Raw genomic sequence first — 19,920 nt, forward strand, 5'->3', positions numbered from 1 at the left:
GATGTGTATAATTTTTTTTAAAATTATATTTATTTTAGAACGAAAGGAGGATATCTTCCCTCTCGCCAAAACAATAACTGCAAAAATGTAACTACTGACCTCTGAGCGAGACACGATGCAAGCCACGACTCGCGTTCCCACGAGCCCCGCCGCACCCGCGCGGCAGTTTCCATGCACATTCCATCTAAAAAAAATTCCTTTACCCATATCCACACGGGGCTTGACTTGGATTGACTCGCGGTGTCCAAATTCCAGTTCTGCCCCTCGAGCTTGTAGGAAACCATCCTCGTACTGTACTACTAGTTCCCGAGCCCCGAGGGGGGCAAAACCGCCACGCCCCCCTGATCTCCCCGTCCCCGACGCGTGCACAGTATAACTACCCCCGCAAACCTCTCGGCCTCCTGCGATTAGCAAAGCACCTGAAAGCGGGGTTTGCTCCGGAAACAAAATCTGAAACCCTCGCGCGTTCGATCGATCGACCGGCAGCCGCGATGGATTACGAGCGCGGAGGTGGTGGCGGCGGCGGCGGGCGCGGGCGCGGGAGGGGTCGTGGCGGCGGTGGAGGAGGTGGAGGCGCAGGCCGCGGCGGTGGTGGATACGGGCGGCACGGGTACGGCGGCGGCGGAGGCGGGTACGGCGGCGGCGGCAGCGGTGGAGGAGGGGGATACGGGCATGACGAAGGAGGAGGCTACGGTGGGGGCCGCGGAGGCGGCGGCTACCACGGCCCTCGCGGAGGCGGTGGGGGCGGATATGGCGCTGGCGCGGGTGGCCGCGGAGGGCGCGGCCCCGCCGGTGGCGCCGGGCAGGCGTACGGGCCCGGCGGAGGGAGCGCGTGGGCGCCGGCGCCGGCGCCGGGTTCGGGGAGAGGCCGTGGAGGCGGCGGCGCGGGGTACGTCCCCGTCGCCTGGGCACCTGCGCAGGCGCCTGCCGTGAGGGGCATCGCGCCCAAGGACAATGAGGCGCCGAGTTCGTCGGGATCCGTTGGTAAGTGCCTCTCCGGATTTACTCGCGCGAACCGTTCTGCTTGTTACGAGACAGTGCTTTGTTCTACTGTTCTGAAAATTATGGTTTCGTGATGGTTGACTAGGATACTCTGTTTTCTTTCTATGCCATATATGCGCATTTTCTCCACGGCGGTCGATGGTAGAGTAGGCACCGTTATCATGTGGAGTTCGGTCTCGCAATTGCAGTATTCGCCGTCTGCCTGCTGGTTCGTCCTCACGATCTAGATTAGAGTACAAACCATGGTTTCCTGTTTCTTAATCGAGGTTTAGTGTTGTACATGAGTTGAGTGCTCCAGGTTTGTGAATCGAGTTTTAGATTCAAATGTGGAGGATCTCTCTGCATGATGATATCTGTTCACCGGTTTTGATGCATTAGGGTTATATACTTATATATAGTGGTCAGCTTTATGCTGTTACTGCCTGTTTCCATATGACTCGTTTATGTTTTTGCTCGAAGAGGTCTCGACAATACTACTTTATGCCTTTTGTGACTAGTGATACTCACATCTTGTAGCTTTAGTTTCCCTTTGATTAGCGAGTAACCTACTGCTTTTCCCTTTTGCTTTTTGCTTGCTTGTTTAGCATGTAGTCTTCTTTTCCCGTAGCTCAGCGTCCTTTCTGGTTTGCCCCTGTTCTTGTTAATCCAGTGCCTAATTTTTTCAAAAATAAAAATAAAAACTGTTTCATATGACAAACCATGATGATGAAGCGGTGGACAAAGTCTGCACACTGAAAAAAAGAGAAGAATGTTTTTCCTATTCAAAAGTTTCCCACTCCTGCCATTTTGAGATAAGAATTGAAAAAAATAAGGATACACATAACATGAAAAAAGAACAAGAAGACAACCATTTGGTGAGGAGACCTTTTTTTTCTTGCCAGATTCATCTTTTGAAGATTCAGTTTGATCATAACCTGTATCTAGAAAGCATTCGAATCGAAACTGGTAAAATCATGGTCCATTTGTCTGACAATGAGAAAAAAACATTTTTTTTGCTTTCTTAGTATTGTGGTATTGTACAAGTAGGCTTGGCAGATACCAAATTGAAATTGATTCATGAGCTTGGAGAATCATAATTAACTTTTGGACTTATTATGGAACAATAGACTGTGATGGAGGAGAAATTTGTTTGTAATTTGGTAAAATGTATGTTGTATATTTACTCCCACCATTTTAAGTTGGGACATTGTTGGGCTAAAACAGTTTATTAAAGAGTACTAGCTTTGTTAGTCTTTGCTTATTTATGTAGGAGGGAATAATAGATGTATTCCTCCAACCCTAGAATATACATAGACCTCTAGATGGGCCTCTATACACATGAGCTCAATATACCCCCCCGGTAGTCTGAACTACCGGCACAGCGGTGTTCAAGACTGGACAACAAGAAAGCCAACACCTCCCCACAGTCTGAACAACCGGCGCAGTGGTGTTCAAGACTGGACAAGAAGAGAGTACAAAGGGCTAATACCCCCCGCAGCCACAACTAGCCACCCGCTACGTTGAGGCTGGACCGAAACTCCGAGAAGGTCGAGGAGGGCAGTCCCTTGGTGAAGATGTCAGCAAACTGGGAGGTAGTCGGGACATGGAGTACCCGAACATCGCCGATGGAGACTCTGTCGCGCACGAAGTGTAGGTCAATCTCCACATGCTTCGTCCGCTGATGCTGGACGGGGATGGTGGAGAGATACACGGCGCTGACGTTGTCGTAGTAGACGAGTGTGCTCTTTGCGAGCGGGCTGTGGAGCTCCGCCAAGAGCTGTCGTAGCCAAGACGCCTCAGCCACGCCGTTAGCGACAGCCCGGTATTCCGCCTCAGCACTGGAGCGGGAGACAACCGGCTGCCGCTTAGACGACCAGGAGACCAGGTTGTCGCTCAGGAAGACGGCGTAGCCGAAAGTGGAGCGACGAGTGTCCGGGCAGCCAGTCCAGTCAGCGTCGGTGTAGACCACCAGCTCAGCAGAGGACGAGCGGTGAAGCACCAGGCCGAGATCCACTGTGCCACGGACGTAGCGGAGGAGACGCTTCAGCGCAGCAAGGTGTGACTCCCGGGGATCATGCATATGGAGACAGACCTGCTGGACAGCGTAGGTGAGCTCTGGCCTGGTGAAGGTGAGGTACTGCAAAGCGCCGGCCAGACTCCGGTACAGCCACCGGATCACCCAGATCAGCAGACAGCTTCGCCTGAGTGTCGACAGGAGTTGAGCAGGGCTTGCAATCAGTCATCCCAGCCCGCTCCAGAATATCGAGTGCGTACTGCCGCTGGTGAAGGAGAAGACCAGACGGGCGAGGCTCAACAGTGACGCCCAAGAAGTGGTGGAGCTGACCAAGATCCTTCATAGCAAACTCCTGCTGCAGAGAGGAGATGACACTCTGAAGCAACCGCTGACTGGAGGCTGTGAGCACAATGTCATCGACGTAGAGCAGCAGATAGGCAGTCTCATCTCCACGGCAGTAGATGAAGAGAGACGTGTCAGACTTGGCCTCGGTGAACCCCAATGTCAGCAAGAACGTGGCGAACCGAGAGTACCAAGCCCGAGGAGCCTACTTTAGATCATTAGAGAGACTTGTTGAGCCGGCAGACCATATCCGGACGACTCGAGTCCACAAATCCCGCTGGCTGAGAGCAGTAGACAGTCTCCGACAGAGTGCCGTGAAGAAACGCATTCTTCACGTCCAGCTGGTGCACAGCCCAAGAGCGCGAGAGCGCAAGAGAGAGGACCGTGCGCACCGAGCGGGCTTTACGACTGGACTGAAGGTCTCATCATAGTCCACACCAGGTCGATGAGTGAACCCCCAGAGAACCCAGCGAGCCTTGTATCGCTCCAGTGTGCCGTCAGCCCGACGCTTATGCGTCTAGATCCACTTGCCAGTCACCACATTGCAACCAGATGGACGCGGTACGAGGTCCCACGTCTGGTTGGCAAGAAGAGCCGCGTACTCCTCTTCCATCGTGCGACTCCAGTGAGGATCCGCCAAGGCGTCGCGGACAGAGGAGGGTACCGGAGACCTGCGGCTCCCCCTCGGTGGGGGAGAGAGTCGCGGCCCGAGACGCCATTCGCCGAGTCACCATGGGATGAATATGCCGAGGATCCCGATAGATGACTAGCGGGTGGTACACCTCCGGCTCGGCTCGAGAGGGAGCCGGAGGAGGCGGCGGCGGCGACGGCTCCGGTATAGACGTCGCAGGAGCCTCCAGAGCGTACACCTGCCGCTGTGGCGCCGAACGACGCCGGTACACCTGCACCGGCTGAGCGTACCGCACAGGTGCAGGGGAAGACACTGGGGACGCGCGTGGCGTAGCGGGAGACACCGGGTCCGCGCGCGGCACGACCGGAGGTCCGGGGGCCGCGCGTGGCGCGACCGCGGGTACCGGGGCCGCGCTCGGCGCAGCAGGGATCACCGGAAGCGGTGCCGGTGCGCTAGGAAAACCTGCAGGGAAAGGACAAACAGGTAACGGTGGCTGAACCACCGGGTCAGTCGGAAACAGAGACTCCAGCTCGGGGTCAGGAGAAGGAGTGGAGGAGGAGTAGGTGAAATCCGACTCGTCAAAGACGTGTCGGGAGATCAGGACGCGGCGAGAGGTGAGGTCAAAGCATCGGTACCCCTTGTGGTCAGGAGAGTAACCGAGGAACACACAACGAGTCGAGCGGGGCGCCAGCTTGTGAGAAGCGGTGGCGGAGGTGATAGGGTAACACACACCCGAAGACCCGAAGGTGGTCGTAGCGAGGAGGGGTACCGAAGAGAGCGTGGTGTGGAGTGGGAGCAGGAGAAGCAGTGGACGGAAGGCGGTTGAGCAGGTAGGTGGCGGTGTGGAGGCTCTCAGCCCAGAAGCGCGGGGGCAGAGAGGCCTGGATCAGAAGGGTGCGCACGACGTCGTGCGAATCATCCGCTCAGTCTTGCCGTTCTGCGGAGAGGTATACGGACAAGACATACGCAGCTGAACACCCCGAGAGAGGAAGAAGGAACGGGAGGTGGAGTTATCGAACTCCCGCCCGTTGTCACACTGGACGGCCTTAACAGTGAGGCCGAACTGAGTGGACACCCAGGCAAAGAAGTGGAGGAGAGTGGGGAATGTTTCAGACTTGGCGCGCAAAGGGAAAGTCCAAGAGTAATGAGAAAAATCATCAACAATGACCAGATAATATTTATAGCCAGACATGCTGAGTACAGGAGATGTCCACAGGTCACAGTGAATAAGATCAAAAGCATGCGCATCATGCGAAGAAGAAGAAAACGGAAGTCTAACATGACGACCTAACTGGCACGCATGACAGAGGTGCTCAGCAGGAGCCATAGTATATGGAACATCGGTATTACGACTAAGCTGAGCCAAGACGTCGCGGCCGGGGTGACCAAGCGGCGGTGCCAGGTGGTGGAAGAAGGCGTCACGGCAAAAGCAGTAGACGAAGAAGAAGTCGAAGACGGAGCAGCGGAAGCAGGAAGCCGAAGAGTGTAAAGGGGCCCCGAGCTGTCACATCGGAGGAGCGGACGTCGGGAAGCCGAATCCTTCACAGTAAGACCAGAAGAGTCAAATTCGATAGAACATGAGTTGTCAGCAGTAAACTGGCGAATGAAAGAAGGTTGTGAACCATTTGAGGAGCAACAAGAACATTGGGAAGACGAGGAGCAGAACCCACAGCGGTGACAGGAAGGCAAGACCCATCACCAACCATGATAGAAGAAGGACAAGAAGGGTGTGGGGGTCGGACAGAAGAGAGGATACCGGCATCAGGAGTGGTGTGGAAGGAGGCACCCGAGTCGGCGATCCACTCGGTGCTGACCGGCGGCGTCAGTCCCATGGCGCTGAAGGACTGCGCCAGAGCGGGCGGGGTCCAGTACGGCGCGGAGAGGGGAGCATCACCGGTGAACATGGCCGTCGGCTGGAGCTGAGGACGAGCCCCCTTCTTGGACCCTGGAACGGCCACATCGAGATGCGCCCTGACCATGGGTTGCTGAAGGATGGCCAGGGCGTACCTCCAGGGGCAGGAGCAGAAGCGGGAGTCGGAGTCGGCGCGCCCCGACGGCCCCCACCGGTATCCCCAGAAGCAGGACCACTAGTGCCACCACCACCACCACGTCCCCCCGCCGACGACGTCCACGCCCCCCCCCCACCTCCGGTTTGCCCGGCAGGAGCAGCACCAAGGAGAGAGGTGGCAGGGGCGGCGGAGGAAGCCGGTGGAGCAGCGACGAGCGCGATGGAGGTGGACGAGGGCGATCCGGGCGCGAGACCCCTGGTGATCTCCTCGAGGGCGAGGTCGTCCCAGACCTGCAGGAAGGAGGGGAAGGGCCTCTGGCGGGCGATCCAGCTCTTCAGGTGGTCATAGGTGCTGCTCAGGCCTCGCAGGACATTGAGCACCAAGGCCCGATCGGACACCGGATCCCCGAGGTCGTAAAGAGCATCGGCCATGCCCTTCATCCGCCGGCAGTACTCACCAACGGAGAGGTCCCCCTGCACGAAGGTGCGGAAAGTGGCGTCGAGCTAGAGGGCGCGGTACTCGGCGTTGCCGAGGAACTGCCCCTCGAGCGCCACCCAGGCCTGTCGCGCGGTGCTTCCGTGGGTCCTGACGAGATCCTGAAGATCTAGGGAGATGGTCTCGAAGATCCAGGACATGACGACGCTGTCGAGGCGCAGCCACGCCACGTCCTGCTCCTCGATCGGCGTGTTGAGGAGGACGTGGTCGTCGAGGGCGTAGCGGCGGAGGGCGAGCAGGACCTGGTCCCGCCAGCGTCCGTAGGAGGAGGACGGTGACCAGAGCCCTGATGTTCTGGACGCCGGCGGCCTGGAGGTGGAGCTGGGCGACCATGGGGTCGGTCGGGTCGTACCGGGCTCCAGATCCAGCGGGCGGGGCCTGGTGGGAGGAAGAGGCGCCGGGCTCGGGGACGACGTGCGGCTGGTCAGAGGAGACGCGGAGGAAGTGCTGCTCCGCCTCGGCGACCCGGAGAGCGAGGGCGTCGGCCGTGGCGCGCTCGCTCTCCCAGGCAAGGGCAGCCACGCGGACCCGCTCCTGGGCCCGCCGAAGCCTCCGACTTGGCGGCGAGGAGGGCCGCGGCGAGAGCGGCGTCGGCCTGCTGCCCGCGGAGGGCGGCGGCGGAGAGCGGTGCATCCTCGGGCGACATCCCGAGGCCAGGCCATGCGGGATCGGGCGCGGCGTCGGCGGCCGGCTGCTTGCCGGCAGCGACGGCGGCTCGATGGGCGGCGGCGGCCTGCGCGGCGGCCGCAGGCCCCGCAGCCCCCGCACCCGTGTCAGCAGAGGCGGCGGCGGCGGCGGGCAGGGGCCCCTGCTGGGCGGCGGCGGCAGCTGCGGCAGCCCCTGCTGGGCTCAATATACACCAACAATATACACCAACAATTGACCTTGGCTGTTCCTAATTGCTCTGCCTTCTTTTTCTTGCAGAACGCATTGGCCCCAGTCAATTGGCCAGAGTAGAACCTTCAGTATCATCACTTGTTGCTATGTCTTCTGCTGGCACACGAGTGCCAATGCAAAGACCTGACCGGGGAGGCTCATCATCTCAAGCAAAGGTCAAACTTTTGGTGAACCACTTCATTGTCAACTACCGACAGGCTTCTACCATTTTTCACTATGACATAGACATCAAGCTTGATCAAGCTTCCCCTAAGGCTTCAGGCAAGGAGCTCTCCAAGGCCGAGTTTCTTTCTGTCAAGGATGAGCTCTTCAAGGACACTGACTTTCGGCGTCTTTCGTCATGTGTTGCTTATGATGGCGGAAGAAATCTATTTACTTCTGCTGAACTGCCGGAAGGTTTATTCCGCGTGAGAGTTCGGTCCAAGACTTACATTGTATCAGTAGATTTAAAGAAGCAGATGCCATTGAGTCAACTCTCAGAGTTACCCGTGCCTAGAGAGGTCTTGCAGGGTCTTGATGTCATTGTGCGCGAGGCCTCTAGATGGCGCAAGATTATCGTTGGTAAAGGATTTTACTCACCAGATAACAGTCTAGATATTGGGCAGAATGCTGTGGCTCTGAAAGGAGCACAACAGACGCTTAAACATACTCAGCAAGGGCTGATCCTATGCGTTGACTACTCAGTGATGCCATTTTATAAAGCTGGGCCAGTGATGGATCTTGTTGAGAAGATAGTGGGGCGCCTTGATTACAGGACAACTCTGAACAAGAGGCAAGTTGAAAATTTGGATTATGAGCTTAAAGGCCGGCGTGTGACTGTGATTCACCGCAGGACTAATCAGAAGTACACTGTGCAAGGTTTGACACCCTTGCCTACCAGCCAGTTGACCTTTGTGGATGCTGAAACCAGACAAACAAAGAGACTTGTCGACTATTATGCTCAGAAACATGGCAAGGTGATTGAGTATCAGATGCTTCCATGCCTGGATTTGAGCAAGAGCAAGGATAAACCAAATCATGTGCCAATTGAGCTTTGCACTCTACTTGAAGGGCAGAGGTATCCAAAGGCAAACTTGGATAAGAATTCTGATAGAACACTAAAATCGGAGGCCCTAATTCCTGCATTTAGGCGGAAGAAGGAGATTCTGGACTTGGTGAATTCTAGAGATGGACCTTGCAGGTACTGTTTTTTCTGTCTGTTCTTCCCTTTCTTGAATACTCTGTATGTTCCTTTTGTCAACCTAAAAACTTGAGGAACTGCTATGCTTAACTGTCAGTGAAGTTTAGATGCAATGCAGTTGAATTTGTTATTAACTTTTGGGTTATTCGTTTTTCTGCAATAAATAATGTCCATTCATTGGACTCATCTGTACCTGTAACCATATTATTAGTTCTCTTTGTCTAATTTGCTTGCCGCCATTTTTTCTTGTAACATATCCTTTCTAGGACAGCAAACAAAGTGATAGCCTTTTCTTTTCAATGGAATATGTGATGTTTATATGTTACTAACTGTCATTTCATTTACAGTGGTGAGATAGCCCATCAATTTGGGATTTCCTTGGATGTACAAATGACTGAAGTCACGGGTAGGATCCTTCCGCCACCCAACCTAAAACTTGGCACATCCAATGGCCAGACCTGCAAATTCAGTATCGATCAGGATAGCTGCCAGTGGAACCTTATGAAGAAGAAACTAGTAGAGGGCCGCGATCTTGATTGCTGGGGCATTGTTGACTTCAGTGCACGTCCGTCTCACCCCAGGCAGGAACCCCTCAATGGAAGGATGTTTGTTGAAAAGATCGTGAAGAAGTGCTGTGACCTCGGCATCCGGATGAACACTACTCCATGCTTCGTGCACATATCAGGAATGGCAGTGCTCTCTGATCCACATCAACTGCACGAGGAGCTAAACAAAGCAAAACAAACTGCAGTCAGCAAGAAGCAGAAGCTAAAGCTCCTGTTCTGCCCAATGTCTGAGCAGCATCCAGGCTACAAGACACTGAAGCTGATATGTGACACGGAGCTGGGGATCCTGACCCAGTGTTTCCTGAGCAACCTCGCAAACAAGCCGCAGGGCCAGGACCAGTACATGACCAACCTTGCTCTCAAGATCAACGGCAAGCTTGGTGGCAGCAATGTCCAGCTGTTTGACTCACTCCCACGGGTCAGCGGCGTGCCTTTCATGTTCATCGGGGCTGATGTTAACCATCCGTCACCCGGGAATGTGGAGAGCCCGTCAATCGCAGCTGTGGTTGCGTCTATCAACCCTGGCGTCAACAAGTACGCATCAAGAATCCGCGCCCAGCCACACCGCTGCGAGGTGATCCAACAGCTTGGTGAGATCTGCTTGGAGCTCATCAGAGTCTTTGAGAAGCAGAACTGTGTGAAGCCGAAGAGGATCATCTACTTCCGTGACGGTGTGAGCGACGGGCAGTTCGACATGGTCTTGAACGAGGAGCTGGCGGACATGGAGAAGGCGATCAAGGTGAATGGCTACTCGCCGACCATCACCGTGATCGTGGCCAAGAAGCGGCACCACACGCGGCTGTTCCCCAAGGACCAGGGCCAGCCGCAGACTAGGAACGGCAATGTGCCACCTGGCACGGTGGTGGACACGGGCGTGGTGGACCCGTCGGCGTATGATTTCTACCTATGCAGCCACAACGGGCTGCTAGGGACGAGCCGGCCCACGCACTACTACAGCCTGGTGGATGAGCACGGCTTCAGCTCTGATGACCTGCAGAAGCTGATCTACAACCTGTGCTTCGTGTTCGCGCGGTGCACCAAGCCGGTGTCGCTGGCGACACCCGTCTACTACGCCGACCTTGCGGCTTACCGCGGCAGGCTCTACTATGAGGCGGGCTTGAAGTCGGGAACCTTTGAAGTTGGGAACTTCCCGAGGCTGCACAAGGACCTGGAGGACAACATGTTCTTCATCTGACACCTGCTTGTTTTCACCGGTGTCCACCTGGAGCATGGTCTGTTTGTAGATCATGCGTTTATTGGTCGCGTCTTTTTTTCTCGTCATTTATTTCGTACTGCAGTGAGTGACGTTCACTTTTAACTACACTCTTGTTACGTTTTTGTCACCGAAAGTTGAAACATTGGTGATCTGGTGTAAATATGGTTTGAGTTAACGAACCTTTGCTGAATGACTTTGTTGTACAGACACTGTATGACAGCATATGGGCGAAAAGGAGGCCTAGTCTTTTTGAGTTCTTATTAGACTGTTGTATATCACTGCGTCGTCATTTCCTTCTGTAAAATAGATATATTGCAGGTTCCATTGATATGCATCCGGGTCAGGTTATCGAGTTCGGAGCTGAAAAATATCTGTCTGAGAGTTGGCGAAGAGGCCTATTAGCAGTGTGCGTGCATTTTTAAGCAGACATGTCCAACTCCAACCTGACACCTGTGCGTGATCATTCTAAAAGACTTCTGTCTGTCATCAACGATGTTATTTATACGCATGGAGTTCATACAGTGAGAACGTAGTACGCGACAGTTCTATTTTTGCGCAGCATTCATCCATAACTTTATGATGAATTGGAAAATTTCAAACATCTGTTGCACACCCGATGTTATACACACATGGAGTTCATACAGTGAGAACGTACGCGACAGTTTTATTTTTGCGCAGCATTCATCCATAACTTTATGATGAATTGGAAAATTTCAAACATCTGTTGCACACCAACTGCTAACGGAGTTCCAACTGAAGGGTGAAAAACATCATGAGGTCAACAACCCGGCACGTCTTATATTGTGCGGTCAGCACATAAAAGAATAGCACATTCACCTTCCTTGCGAGCAACCTAACCTAGTATTCAGAGAGCCAAATCATATACAGAACAACCCCCTACCCCACCCCACCCCACCCACAGGGTTCCACCAAACATCAGTTCTCAGGCAGTTCACGATAATGAGAACGGAAGACAGAAAACCTGCCACCAAGTGTTCAGCAGTCATGTGTTCTTAGGTGAACAGCTGCCTCCTGCGTGGAGGCGCAGGAGGATGGGGGGCAAAGTGCTCGAGCAGGTGGGCTATTGCTGCCTACCAAATACCGATATTCTAGGCGGTGCAATCAAAGAAAATCCCACACCGGTATTGAGGACTGACCCTCATCACCATTCTGATGATCGATTTGGGGAGTTGTCTCCACGAATTGCAATGCATGCATATCACCAGGATATCCCTGCAGGAGTGTACAATTTCCATTGACTAAAGAGGCATTTTGAAAGATTAAAAATAGCAACTTTTCAACATAATGCGCATATGTACTTTGATTATATGCAAGATAGGTTCACAGCGAAAAAGAATATCAAATGCTAAGGGGAAAAAATAAATCCAGGATATACTTCTCTACAAGCAACAATAATCTCTAGAACTCACTTGGGTTAGTTGACCATTCCCAGGAAATTGCTGCTGCTGCTGCAAGGTTGAAACCAAGGAAGTCTGCAGGCAACACGAACCTGAGAATCTTGATGCTTAATTAACATGATAAGAATTTTAAATTATAGACGAACACAGACCTGACCAAACTGATTCAAATTGTCGTGAAGGTTCTGTGAGATACCAAGACCAAAGTTGTGACCAAGTACATAATGTCCCTGCATGATGAAAGCATCAGCTAATGTGCTATTTTTCCAGATCAACAAGGAGCATATGTTGGCACCCTACTTAAGGACTCACCTGCATTAATTGATCTGGAATGAACGGGTTCGAAGTATTCCTTGTTTCTGTTTGTACACTTCCTGGTATAATATTCATCTCTCCACTTGGTCCACCCTTTGTTTCATCAGATTGCCCTACATTAATGATAATAGATAAATTATTTAGAATGCTCAGATAGTACATGCAGAACACAAAAGGTATAAATCCACAAGGAATTCATGTATACGCACCTGTTCTCACTTTCTTTCGTTTATTGGTTTCTGGATCATTTCTGCGCCGAGTGACTTCACACTTCTTTCCAGTAGAACCTAGAGCTTCATGGCTACTATTAAGTAGATAGTCATTCTGGGCCATGTGAGTTAATTGGTCTGTAAAGGAATAACCAGATGACTTGTCAGCCAGAGTAGATCGCAAAGTTCCTTCTACTTCTGCAAGAAGTTGATCTGATTGACTTGCCATCAGTGCAAATGTCTCTATGTTCTCTGCAGCCTTAGCAGCAATCTTATAGAACAAGCGGCAAAGGGCTGCATAACGTCCTGGAACGGAAAATTTTGTGTCACTTTCAAAATTAAATCCATCAGCTTCTTCCATTGTCACCAACTTCGCATCTTTCCTCCACCTCTTCAGAAAGTACTGTGGGGGAATCTCTTTAACATTCCTCAGCTCGTATACTTTTAATATATGGCCGCATAACAGTCCAGCATTTTCAAACTTTTTGCATGTACATGCAACCGTACCATTTGATGAGTCAAAACGCACAAGCTGGTCCTTGGTCTTGTTCTTGACAGTAACCATATATTCAGAAAGAGAGCCAAACTCCCCACAACCATAAGCCATACAGTCGAGACTTAGTTCACATTCCCTTCTAAATAAGTCAAAAGTTATTGGCGTATACAAATTCGCAGCCTGCCATAGGAACGGCAGAGGTATTCTTGGCACCCCTTGATTGGCTTGATAATCAGCTTGCATCTCTGCTTGTCTCCTCTTCTCTGCTGAACATTGAAAAAACTTCAAAAAAGAGGATAGATCTGTATCACAGCCCAAGTACGCTTCGAGCCTAGTGCCAACATTTTCAGTGTGTACCATGCTTTGGATACCCCCAGAGAATATTTGTCGATTGTATGGCATGGCCCAATGTTCCCGATCTTCATAAAGCTTAATTAATAATTCATTCTCTCTAAGGTTGTATTTCTCCATTATCATATTCCATGTGTCAACAAACTCCTGTTCATCCTCGATATCAAATACACAGTGTCTAAAATCATGTGTGAACTCTTCAGAAGTACAAAACATATGTGCTACAGACTTAACAGTACTCTGGTATATTTGCCACACGCAGAAACGGTGCATAGTGCCAGGCCAAGTAAGACCCAACGCTTCCTTCAAAGGCGCAGATCGATCAGTCAAAATTGTCTTTGGGTGTTTCCCACACATGGCACTCTTAAAAGTCTCAAGAAGCCACTTAAAAGACTCAACAGTTTCATCATATAGAAAAGCCGCACCAAATATGACCATTTGCCTATGATGGTTCATACCTAGAAACAAAGCTAAGGGCCTGCTGCAGTCATTTTGCTTGTAGATCATGTCAAAGCAGACAACATCGCAGAAGTAGTGATAGTCCAAGATTGACCTTGCATCAGCCCAGAAGACATTAGCCACTTTGTCATTTTCATCCACCTGAATTGCATAGTAGAACGATGGATTATCACTCTTCATTCTTCGAAAATAATCCATCAGAGCTCTGAGATCCCCTGATTTCATATCTTTGGTGGACTTGGACCGAAGATAATTCTTGTACCCTGGAGGAATGCCACTGGCTTGGCTTCCAGGTTGAGCCTTGGCCAACATTCTCTGTGATTTCAACATCTCAATATCAAATGGTGCAGCAAGCTGGTGATTGTGATCCTCCACAAATTCTGTGACCCTATATTTACCACTAGGTGTTAACTTTATAGCAATACGTGCAGGGCAACCCATCCTTGTCTCTGGGCGAGGTCTCTTGGCATCATTCTTTGAGCGAAGTCCCTCCCTAGAACAGATATAGACCCTTGACCTGTTGGAATTTTTAGAAGTTTTATCCAACCATCCTTTCCGGACACTAAATCCCATATTTCCTGCATAACTAACATAATACTCGTATGCTTTTTCTTCACTCTCAAAGATCATGCCAACTATGGGCACTCCTCCAGCATTTGAGACGACTTCTGGTGGCAATTCTGGCTCTTCTTCTGCCTTTCCTTCAGGATTATCTGCAGTCTGGGGGAAAACAAAAGCTCTTACAGAACAGTAGTGTGGACAACTAAGTCTATATGAGCTCATCTTTCGCAGTGCCGTGCAAAGCTCTGTCAGAAACTTGTGATCATTTTGACAAAACACAGAGCCAACATATCAATCTTAGCATTGGTACTTTCTACTGCACTGGTTCATTTATGCAATCAATATAACCCACTAGACAATCAAGCAGACGAGCCAAGGCCTCAATATTTCTGACATTAAAACTGCAATGCTAATACAAAGTTCTGCCTAGTTACCACATGGCGAAATTCATACAAAAATTAGCCTCTGTTTTTCTTTCAGGAACGTTAACTCAGCTTATTTGCAAAGTGCAATGCGAAGTGGTTTCCATTCTTGAGGAACCGGATATCCCAGACTGTACCTGGGCATCCTCCTTGCCGAGGAACTTCCCTCCAGCACCCCTCCGTCGTCGCTCCGCCAGAGCCTGCCTCGATGGGACCTGCTACCACCAGCAGCAGAAGCAACCGCCAAAAAAACATGTCAGCTCCAGCCTGATTGTGCGCTCCTCAGTCCAATCATCCCACTAAACTAAGCTCTCTTCAAACGAATCGGACCTTGCTCGCCGCGCGGTTGACGGCCTGGCGGCCGCTCCGCTTCTGCATGTAGCGGAGGATGATGCCCCGGCGCTCCTCGTGCGTGTAGCGGGAGACGTGGATTCCCAGCTCGCGGAGCAGCCGCGATGGATGGGAAGAAGGCAGCCCCGCCTCGGACCCGTCCGTTTCGTCTTCGGCGGCGCGCGTTTCCTGGCCGCCGGCCTTGGGCTGGCTCTTGGGAAAGGCACGGCGTTTCTTGGAACTGGAGAGGTCGAGGTAGGTGCGCACGATGTGGGAGATACGCGAGGTCGGGTGACGACGCTGGGTGGGCTCCACTGATGGGGTTGGCGCTGGTTCGCCGGCGGCGGCAGGGTCGCCGGAAGTGGATGGGGTGGCCATGGTGGTGGACCAGTGGTGGGATCGGGAGGACGAAGCCTGGGGGATCGAGTAGAAAGGTGGGGTGTATGACATGTGGGTCCATGGACTGAGTCCTTTAGAGGAGTTATACGTAGGATCCACCTGTCAGTGAGAGTGACCGTGTACCATCTGGCTCCCTTTTGCATTTCAATGGTTTTCTGTATATATCACAACCCCGGGAAAACAATCTGAGTATATTTTACAAAGTTCACAATTACCAGTATAAAGCATCCCATGGGTATGGTGAAAAATCCAGTGATCAAGAAATGGAATGAATAACACAACAAAAATTCCCAATCACTCAGTTCATCGAATAAATATAGAAACATAGAGCACATGTTCTGTGATCACCATTCTGCTTACAATTGGCAGTTAAAAACTGCAAAAAAAAAAAAAGTTTTGTACAATTTTCTACAACGGGAAGGCACCTCAAGAGATTTGCAACCCAATCTACAGAAGACATGACGGAATGTGAATGCATGTTAAATAAAAAAGACCAAAGTTTCAAATAGGTATGAGTTTTTTTCCCCTTTTCAGTCACAGCTCCAGGCTATTGAGGATGTGCAGTTCAAATTAAGGTGGCTTATACACAGATATCTGCAATCTGATCTTGAGACCTATGAAAGTTTTATTGCAACAAATTGCTTCCCTGCAAACAAATGGTATAAAATGGACATTATTAGCTGAACAGAACATTAGATTCCTCAGTCGTAGACGTAGAATGAACAAACCTGCTTGATTTAGAGAAGAAAAAGAACGCATCCTCTGACAGATGTTCATGATTGGTTGCGATTAAGCATATTCTGGAAAGAAATGTATAAATCTTTGTGCTCTACACCAAAAATCTCTTCTGCTTTTGACAGGGTGTCCTGCAGATATTATCAAGTAAAAATCATTGCGCTGACATATTTCCTGGACATTGATGAGTTGCCCAACCATGAAAATAGTGGCAGATTATGATACCTCTCGTGATTGTTTCTGAGCATTGAACTCCTTGATGTTCGCCAAAAATGCTCCGAATTGCTCATAAGAAAGTTTCGTCCTGGTCAATTGTAGGCACAAGCAGTAAGAGAACAAACTAATAATTGCTGCAAAAGGTTCCGAGAATAGAAACAAACCGTGCTTGTCGAAAGAATTCCTTTCCATCTATACGAGGCCGCCCTGGAAACAGGAAATATTGCGATGTCCTCAGCAGGGTCCATATACATAAATGATATTTGCAATGATAGATTGTCACTTTCTCGAACCTGTGAATGAGCGGTGTTGAGGAGGAGATGTGGGTGCTGAATACTGATGACTTGATCCTTGCCATGACGAAAATGCAGATTGGCCCTCAGATCGAGATCTTGTAGGAGAAGTTGGACCAGATAAGAACTTGGGAGAGGATGGGCCAGTTGAATATGATCTGGGTGAACCACCAGTGGATGAAATCATAGGCGTGGAACCAGGAGTTACTTTTTGGGGTATGTATGGCGTGATCGAGAACTGGTATCCTGTAAATGCTTCCTGTGTAAGTGGTTATGTTGAGAATAGAGTTCATATATTGACATAGTTTAGCTGTTCAGTGGTTAGACTGAATTACCTCCACCATGAGTGGATTCTGTTTTTGTAGATCTGCTGGAAGTATCTGAAGAAGAGTAACTGCTTGAAACTTCATCTATAGAGCCATTTAAAAAAACAAAAGAATGTATCAGGCATGCAGTTAAGGCTATGTAATTTAACAAAAGATGCTATAAAAACTGCAAGGATGTTAAATGGCACCTTTCCAAGAGGGGACCCGGGCAGTCAAATTATCCTCTGCATCATGTTCCAGACCGGTTTCAGACAATTGCTGTGGAATATGCAAATAAAAATCATTTGCTAAGACAAAAGTTGCAGCAGAAGTGAAGGTTTAAAAGATGACAACAAATCTTGAATAAGAGTGGGGAAACATTTGATCGATACAACTCACCAATAAATTATCTTCACTCAATGATTTCATCAACTGTTTCTTAAATGCCTCCAGCTGCAAAGAAAGAATGACCTATGTTAATTTGGTAACTAGCGAGGTTTCTTAAATGCCTCCAGCTGCAAAGAAAGAATGACCTATGGTAATTTGGTAACTAGCGAGGTGCATTTTTCATGCTGAATAGAAAGAGTTTGACAAAATTCATGCCAGTTGCCAGTTGGAATGTCCTGCCAGACTCATGCTGCCATACATATGCGATCATTCAAGGTATAGCAAATAACTAGTTTATGGTTCATCGAGCGGAGTCATGTAAGAGTAATACTCTACTCAAAAACTTCACATTCAACTATTCCAGTTTCCACAACACTGTGCGTGAAACTGCAAAACAAGGTAACTAACAGTAAAGCAGTAATCAAACCTTTTCTTGTTTCTAGTTTCCTATTAAATCAGTTTCTACAGATCTGGGCCGATAGTTTGGCATCTCTACCATTTCGTGTTCAAAATTCTTTACTCCTGTCTGGTTCTCAAAAAAATCATCAAGCTAATCCACGATGCAATCTCAGGGGCAGTAAAATTGCAGCTATATTCCAAGAGGCCTGATTTTCCAACTGCACCAAACCTTCCATATAGACTGAAGTTAAAGAAAGACTTTCAGTTTCGGAATAATTTTGCAGCCCATGCTAAGCTGAACCATCCAACGGAGTCAAAAATTCCCTAACATGTATTCTTTAGATCACCAAGACCAGTCAAAGGCTGTATGAGTAAGTCAAGCATCGGAACTAAAACAGTACAAAAATCAAACATACTCCCCAGTCCCCACTGCGACGAACACTACGCTTACAGGTCTACAACACCATAGTGAACAAAATTGGCTCTTTCCACACTACAAACAATGCTAGACATACATATCATCCAAATCTATATAAATCCAATGCACATCTTGCCCATCTTACCAAGTGCCCAGAATCATGGTTACTTGAAAGCACAACTCTGACATAAACAAGCAAACAAGACTAGAAAAATAATGCTTCAATCAAAGTCACCAATAATTCTACTAACTGTACACTCAAAACACAACTCTCGTCTAAATTCACAGGCTTCTCGTTACAATCCGTGCTAAAAAATAAATGTAACAGAATTCAGAGAATTCGCAGTGAAGGAGACCTAGAAAGTTAGTAAAGGTCGCACCTTTGCCAAATTCCTAGCCAGCTTCTTGGCCGTAGCGGCGAGCGAGTCCCTCTCCTTTGCCAGTTTCACCTGCACACCAAGGATCCGAGGGCAAGAAGCTAAGTACAAGTCCTGGAAGAATTTCGGCGACGGGGGAGCTTACGTTCTCATCGAGGGCGGCGGCCAGGCGGGCGCGGAGGTCGGCCTCGTTGCGGTCGCGGTCGGCGAGGTCACGGCGGAGGCGCGCGGCGTCGGCCTCGAGGCGGGAGACGCGGGAGGCGATGGCCATGGAGGTGATCTTGCGCGCCACGTCCAGCTGCTCGTACGGGTCGGTGGGGATCACAGCCAGGATCTCTTCCGGGAGGTGGAAGTCCACGCCCGCCGCCGACGCTGACGCCTCGTGCCTCGCCATCTCCGCCGCCGGGGACGGGTAGGTTGTCTTAGTTCCTGAAGGCCGTGCGGTGGTCGCCGCCTCGCCGGCGTCGGGGAAGAAAAGAAGTGGAAATTAAAGTTTTTTTTTACGCGAACGTGTGATTTGTGATGGGGATGGGTTGCCTGGCTGTACACTGTTGGGTGTTCCAAGTCATCTTCTCACTCATTTTTCCCTTATGCTTCTTTTGGTTTTTGTTTGTAGATGCTATTGGTCGTGTACACCGTATTACCAGTATTTTTTTTTTGCTGGTATTAGCAGACAGTTAGAGCCATTCCTCTCACCATAAACAATGTTTAGCATCTTTCCCGAAAAAAAAAGATAGACAAGTTATGGTAGCAATAATGCTACTAAAAAGAATAAAGAAATACTGGTAAAGCAGTAGCATATACTGGTTCTACATGTACAGTTGTATTTGTAAAATGCTTACAGGTCGAGCAAATTCTCCTTTTTTGCTTTCGCATGTTTCCAGTGTAAAAGATTATACATGTGATTTTTTTTCCCATCAATGAAGGCACGATAAGCTCGAGCAAGTAGCAAAGACCGGTGGAGCACGAAAGGTCAGTACTCCCTATTTTCTTCGACATCCAATCCAATGGTCTAAAAAACCAAAACACGTGCGAATAATAATAGCCACAGGGTACGATCATCCTCTGCTGGCCCGGCCCATAATATCCTGGCGAGATCTGCTGCACTCTCACGGGCCTGGCCCAACTTGGTTTCGCAGGCGCGGCAACGGGCAAGGTGGAGCGCGTGGGATGTCGCGCTCGGGGCCATATGGATTTAGTACCACCTCGCTGGTCGAGTTGCGCTGCACGCCGAGGGAAACCATATAATGGAGCCCAGGGGGCCGTGGAGAAGGCACGCAGCTGCGCGGCGAGCACAAAGCGAACTATTCTTTCGCCTTTTACTAAAGAATACCGTGTGCGCGTCGCAAATAGCAGCATACGCTAATTTTTGGAGGGGATCCTCCTTTAAGGAGGGTCCCCACAAATCAGGAATTTAAATTTTGACATGTCTCGTTAAACTAGGAGATTCTGTAGGCCGAGGCCCCCATAAATCAGGAATTTAAATTTTGACAACTATA

General features: G+C 50.1%; 3 protein-coding genes and 1 non-coding gene across 5 annotated transcripts; 2 read left to right on the forward strand and 2 right to left on the reverse strand.

Annotated features, from left to right (window-relative positions):
* Window positions 1-407: 407 nt before the first annotated feature.
* Window positions 408-10,534, forward strand: LOC120682262 (protein argonaute 2-like). The gene is made up of 3 exons (XM_039964088.1): window positions 408-984; window positions 7,397-8,549; window positions 8,897-10,534. The coding sequence occupies exons 1-3, from the start codon at window positions 492-494 to the stop codon at window positions 10,308-10,310; spliced, it is 3,060 nt and encodes a 1,019-aa protein (XP_039820022.1). The 5' UTR covers window positions 408-491; the 3' UTR covers window positions 10,311-10,534.
* Window positions 10,535-10,923: 389 nt separating this feature from the next.
* Window positions 10,924-15,344, reverse strand: LOC120682263 (protein FAR1-RELATED SEQUENCE 5-like). Of its 2 annotated transcripts, XM_039964089.1 has the most exons (7): window positions 14,893-15,341; window positions 14,700-14,777; window positions 12,274-14,299; window positions 12,062-12,177; window positions 11,902-11,979; window positions 11,762-11,824; window positions 10,924-11,564 (listed from the first exon to the last, which is right to left on the reverse strand). In XM_039964089.1, exons 1-7 carry the CDS (start codon window positions 15,268-15,270, stop codon window positions 11,454-11,456), a joined length of 2,850 nt encoding a protein of 949 aa, XP_039820023.1. In that variant the 5' UTR covers window positions 15,271-15,341; the 3' UTR covers window positions 10,924-11,453. The 2 variants fall into 2 exon arrangements, 1 of the variants encoding a protein (XP_039820023.1); XR_005678332.1 differs by lacking the exons at window positions 10,924-11,564; window positions 11,762-11,824; window positions 11,902-11,979 and having other exon boundaries at window positions 12,162-12,177; window positions 12,274-12,411; window positions 12,500-14,299; window positions 14,893-15,344.
* A 232-nt stretch (window positions 15,345-15,576) lies between these two features.
* LOC120682264 (uncharacterized protein At4g15545-like) lies at window positions 15,577-18,989 on the reverse strand. The gene is made up of 10 exons (XM_039964090.1): window positions 18,567-18,989; window positions 18,425-18,493; window positions 17,240-17,293; window positions 17,050-17,119; window positions 16,871-16,945; window positions 16,536-16,781; window positions 16,407-16,449; window positions 16,252-16,330; window positions 16,020-16,157; window positions 15,577-15,937 (listed from the first exon to the last, which is right to left on the reverse strand). The coding sequence occupies exons 1-9, from the start codon at window positions 18,813-18,815 to the stop codon at window positions 16,065-16,067; spliced, it is 978 nt and encodes a 325-aa protein (XP_039820024.1). The 5' UTR covers window positions 18,816-18,989; the 3' UTR covers window positions 15,577-15,937; window positions 16,020-16,064.
* A 711-nt stretch (window positions 18,990-19,700) lies between these two features.
* LOC120684094 lies at window positions 19,701-19,819 on the forward strand. Its single transcript, XR_005679077.1, has one exon. It is a non-coding gene; the product is annotated as a U5 spliceosomal RNA (small nuclear RNA).
* Window positions 19,820-19,920: the final 101 nt, after the last annotated feature.

This window comes from Panicum virgatum, chromosome 7N (assembly GCF_016808335.1).
Source record: "Panicum virgatum strain AP13 chromosome 7N, P.virgatum_v5, whole genome shotgun sequence".
NCBI lineage: Eukaryota > Viridiplantae > Streptophyta > Magnoliopsida > Poales > Poaceae > Panicum > Panicum virgatum.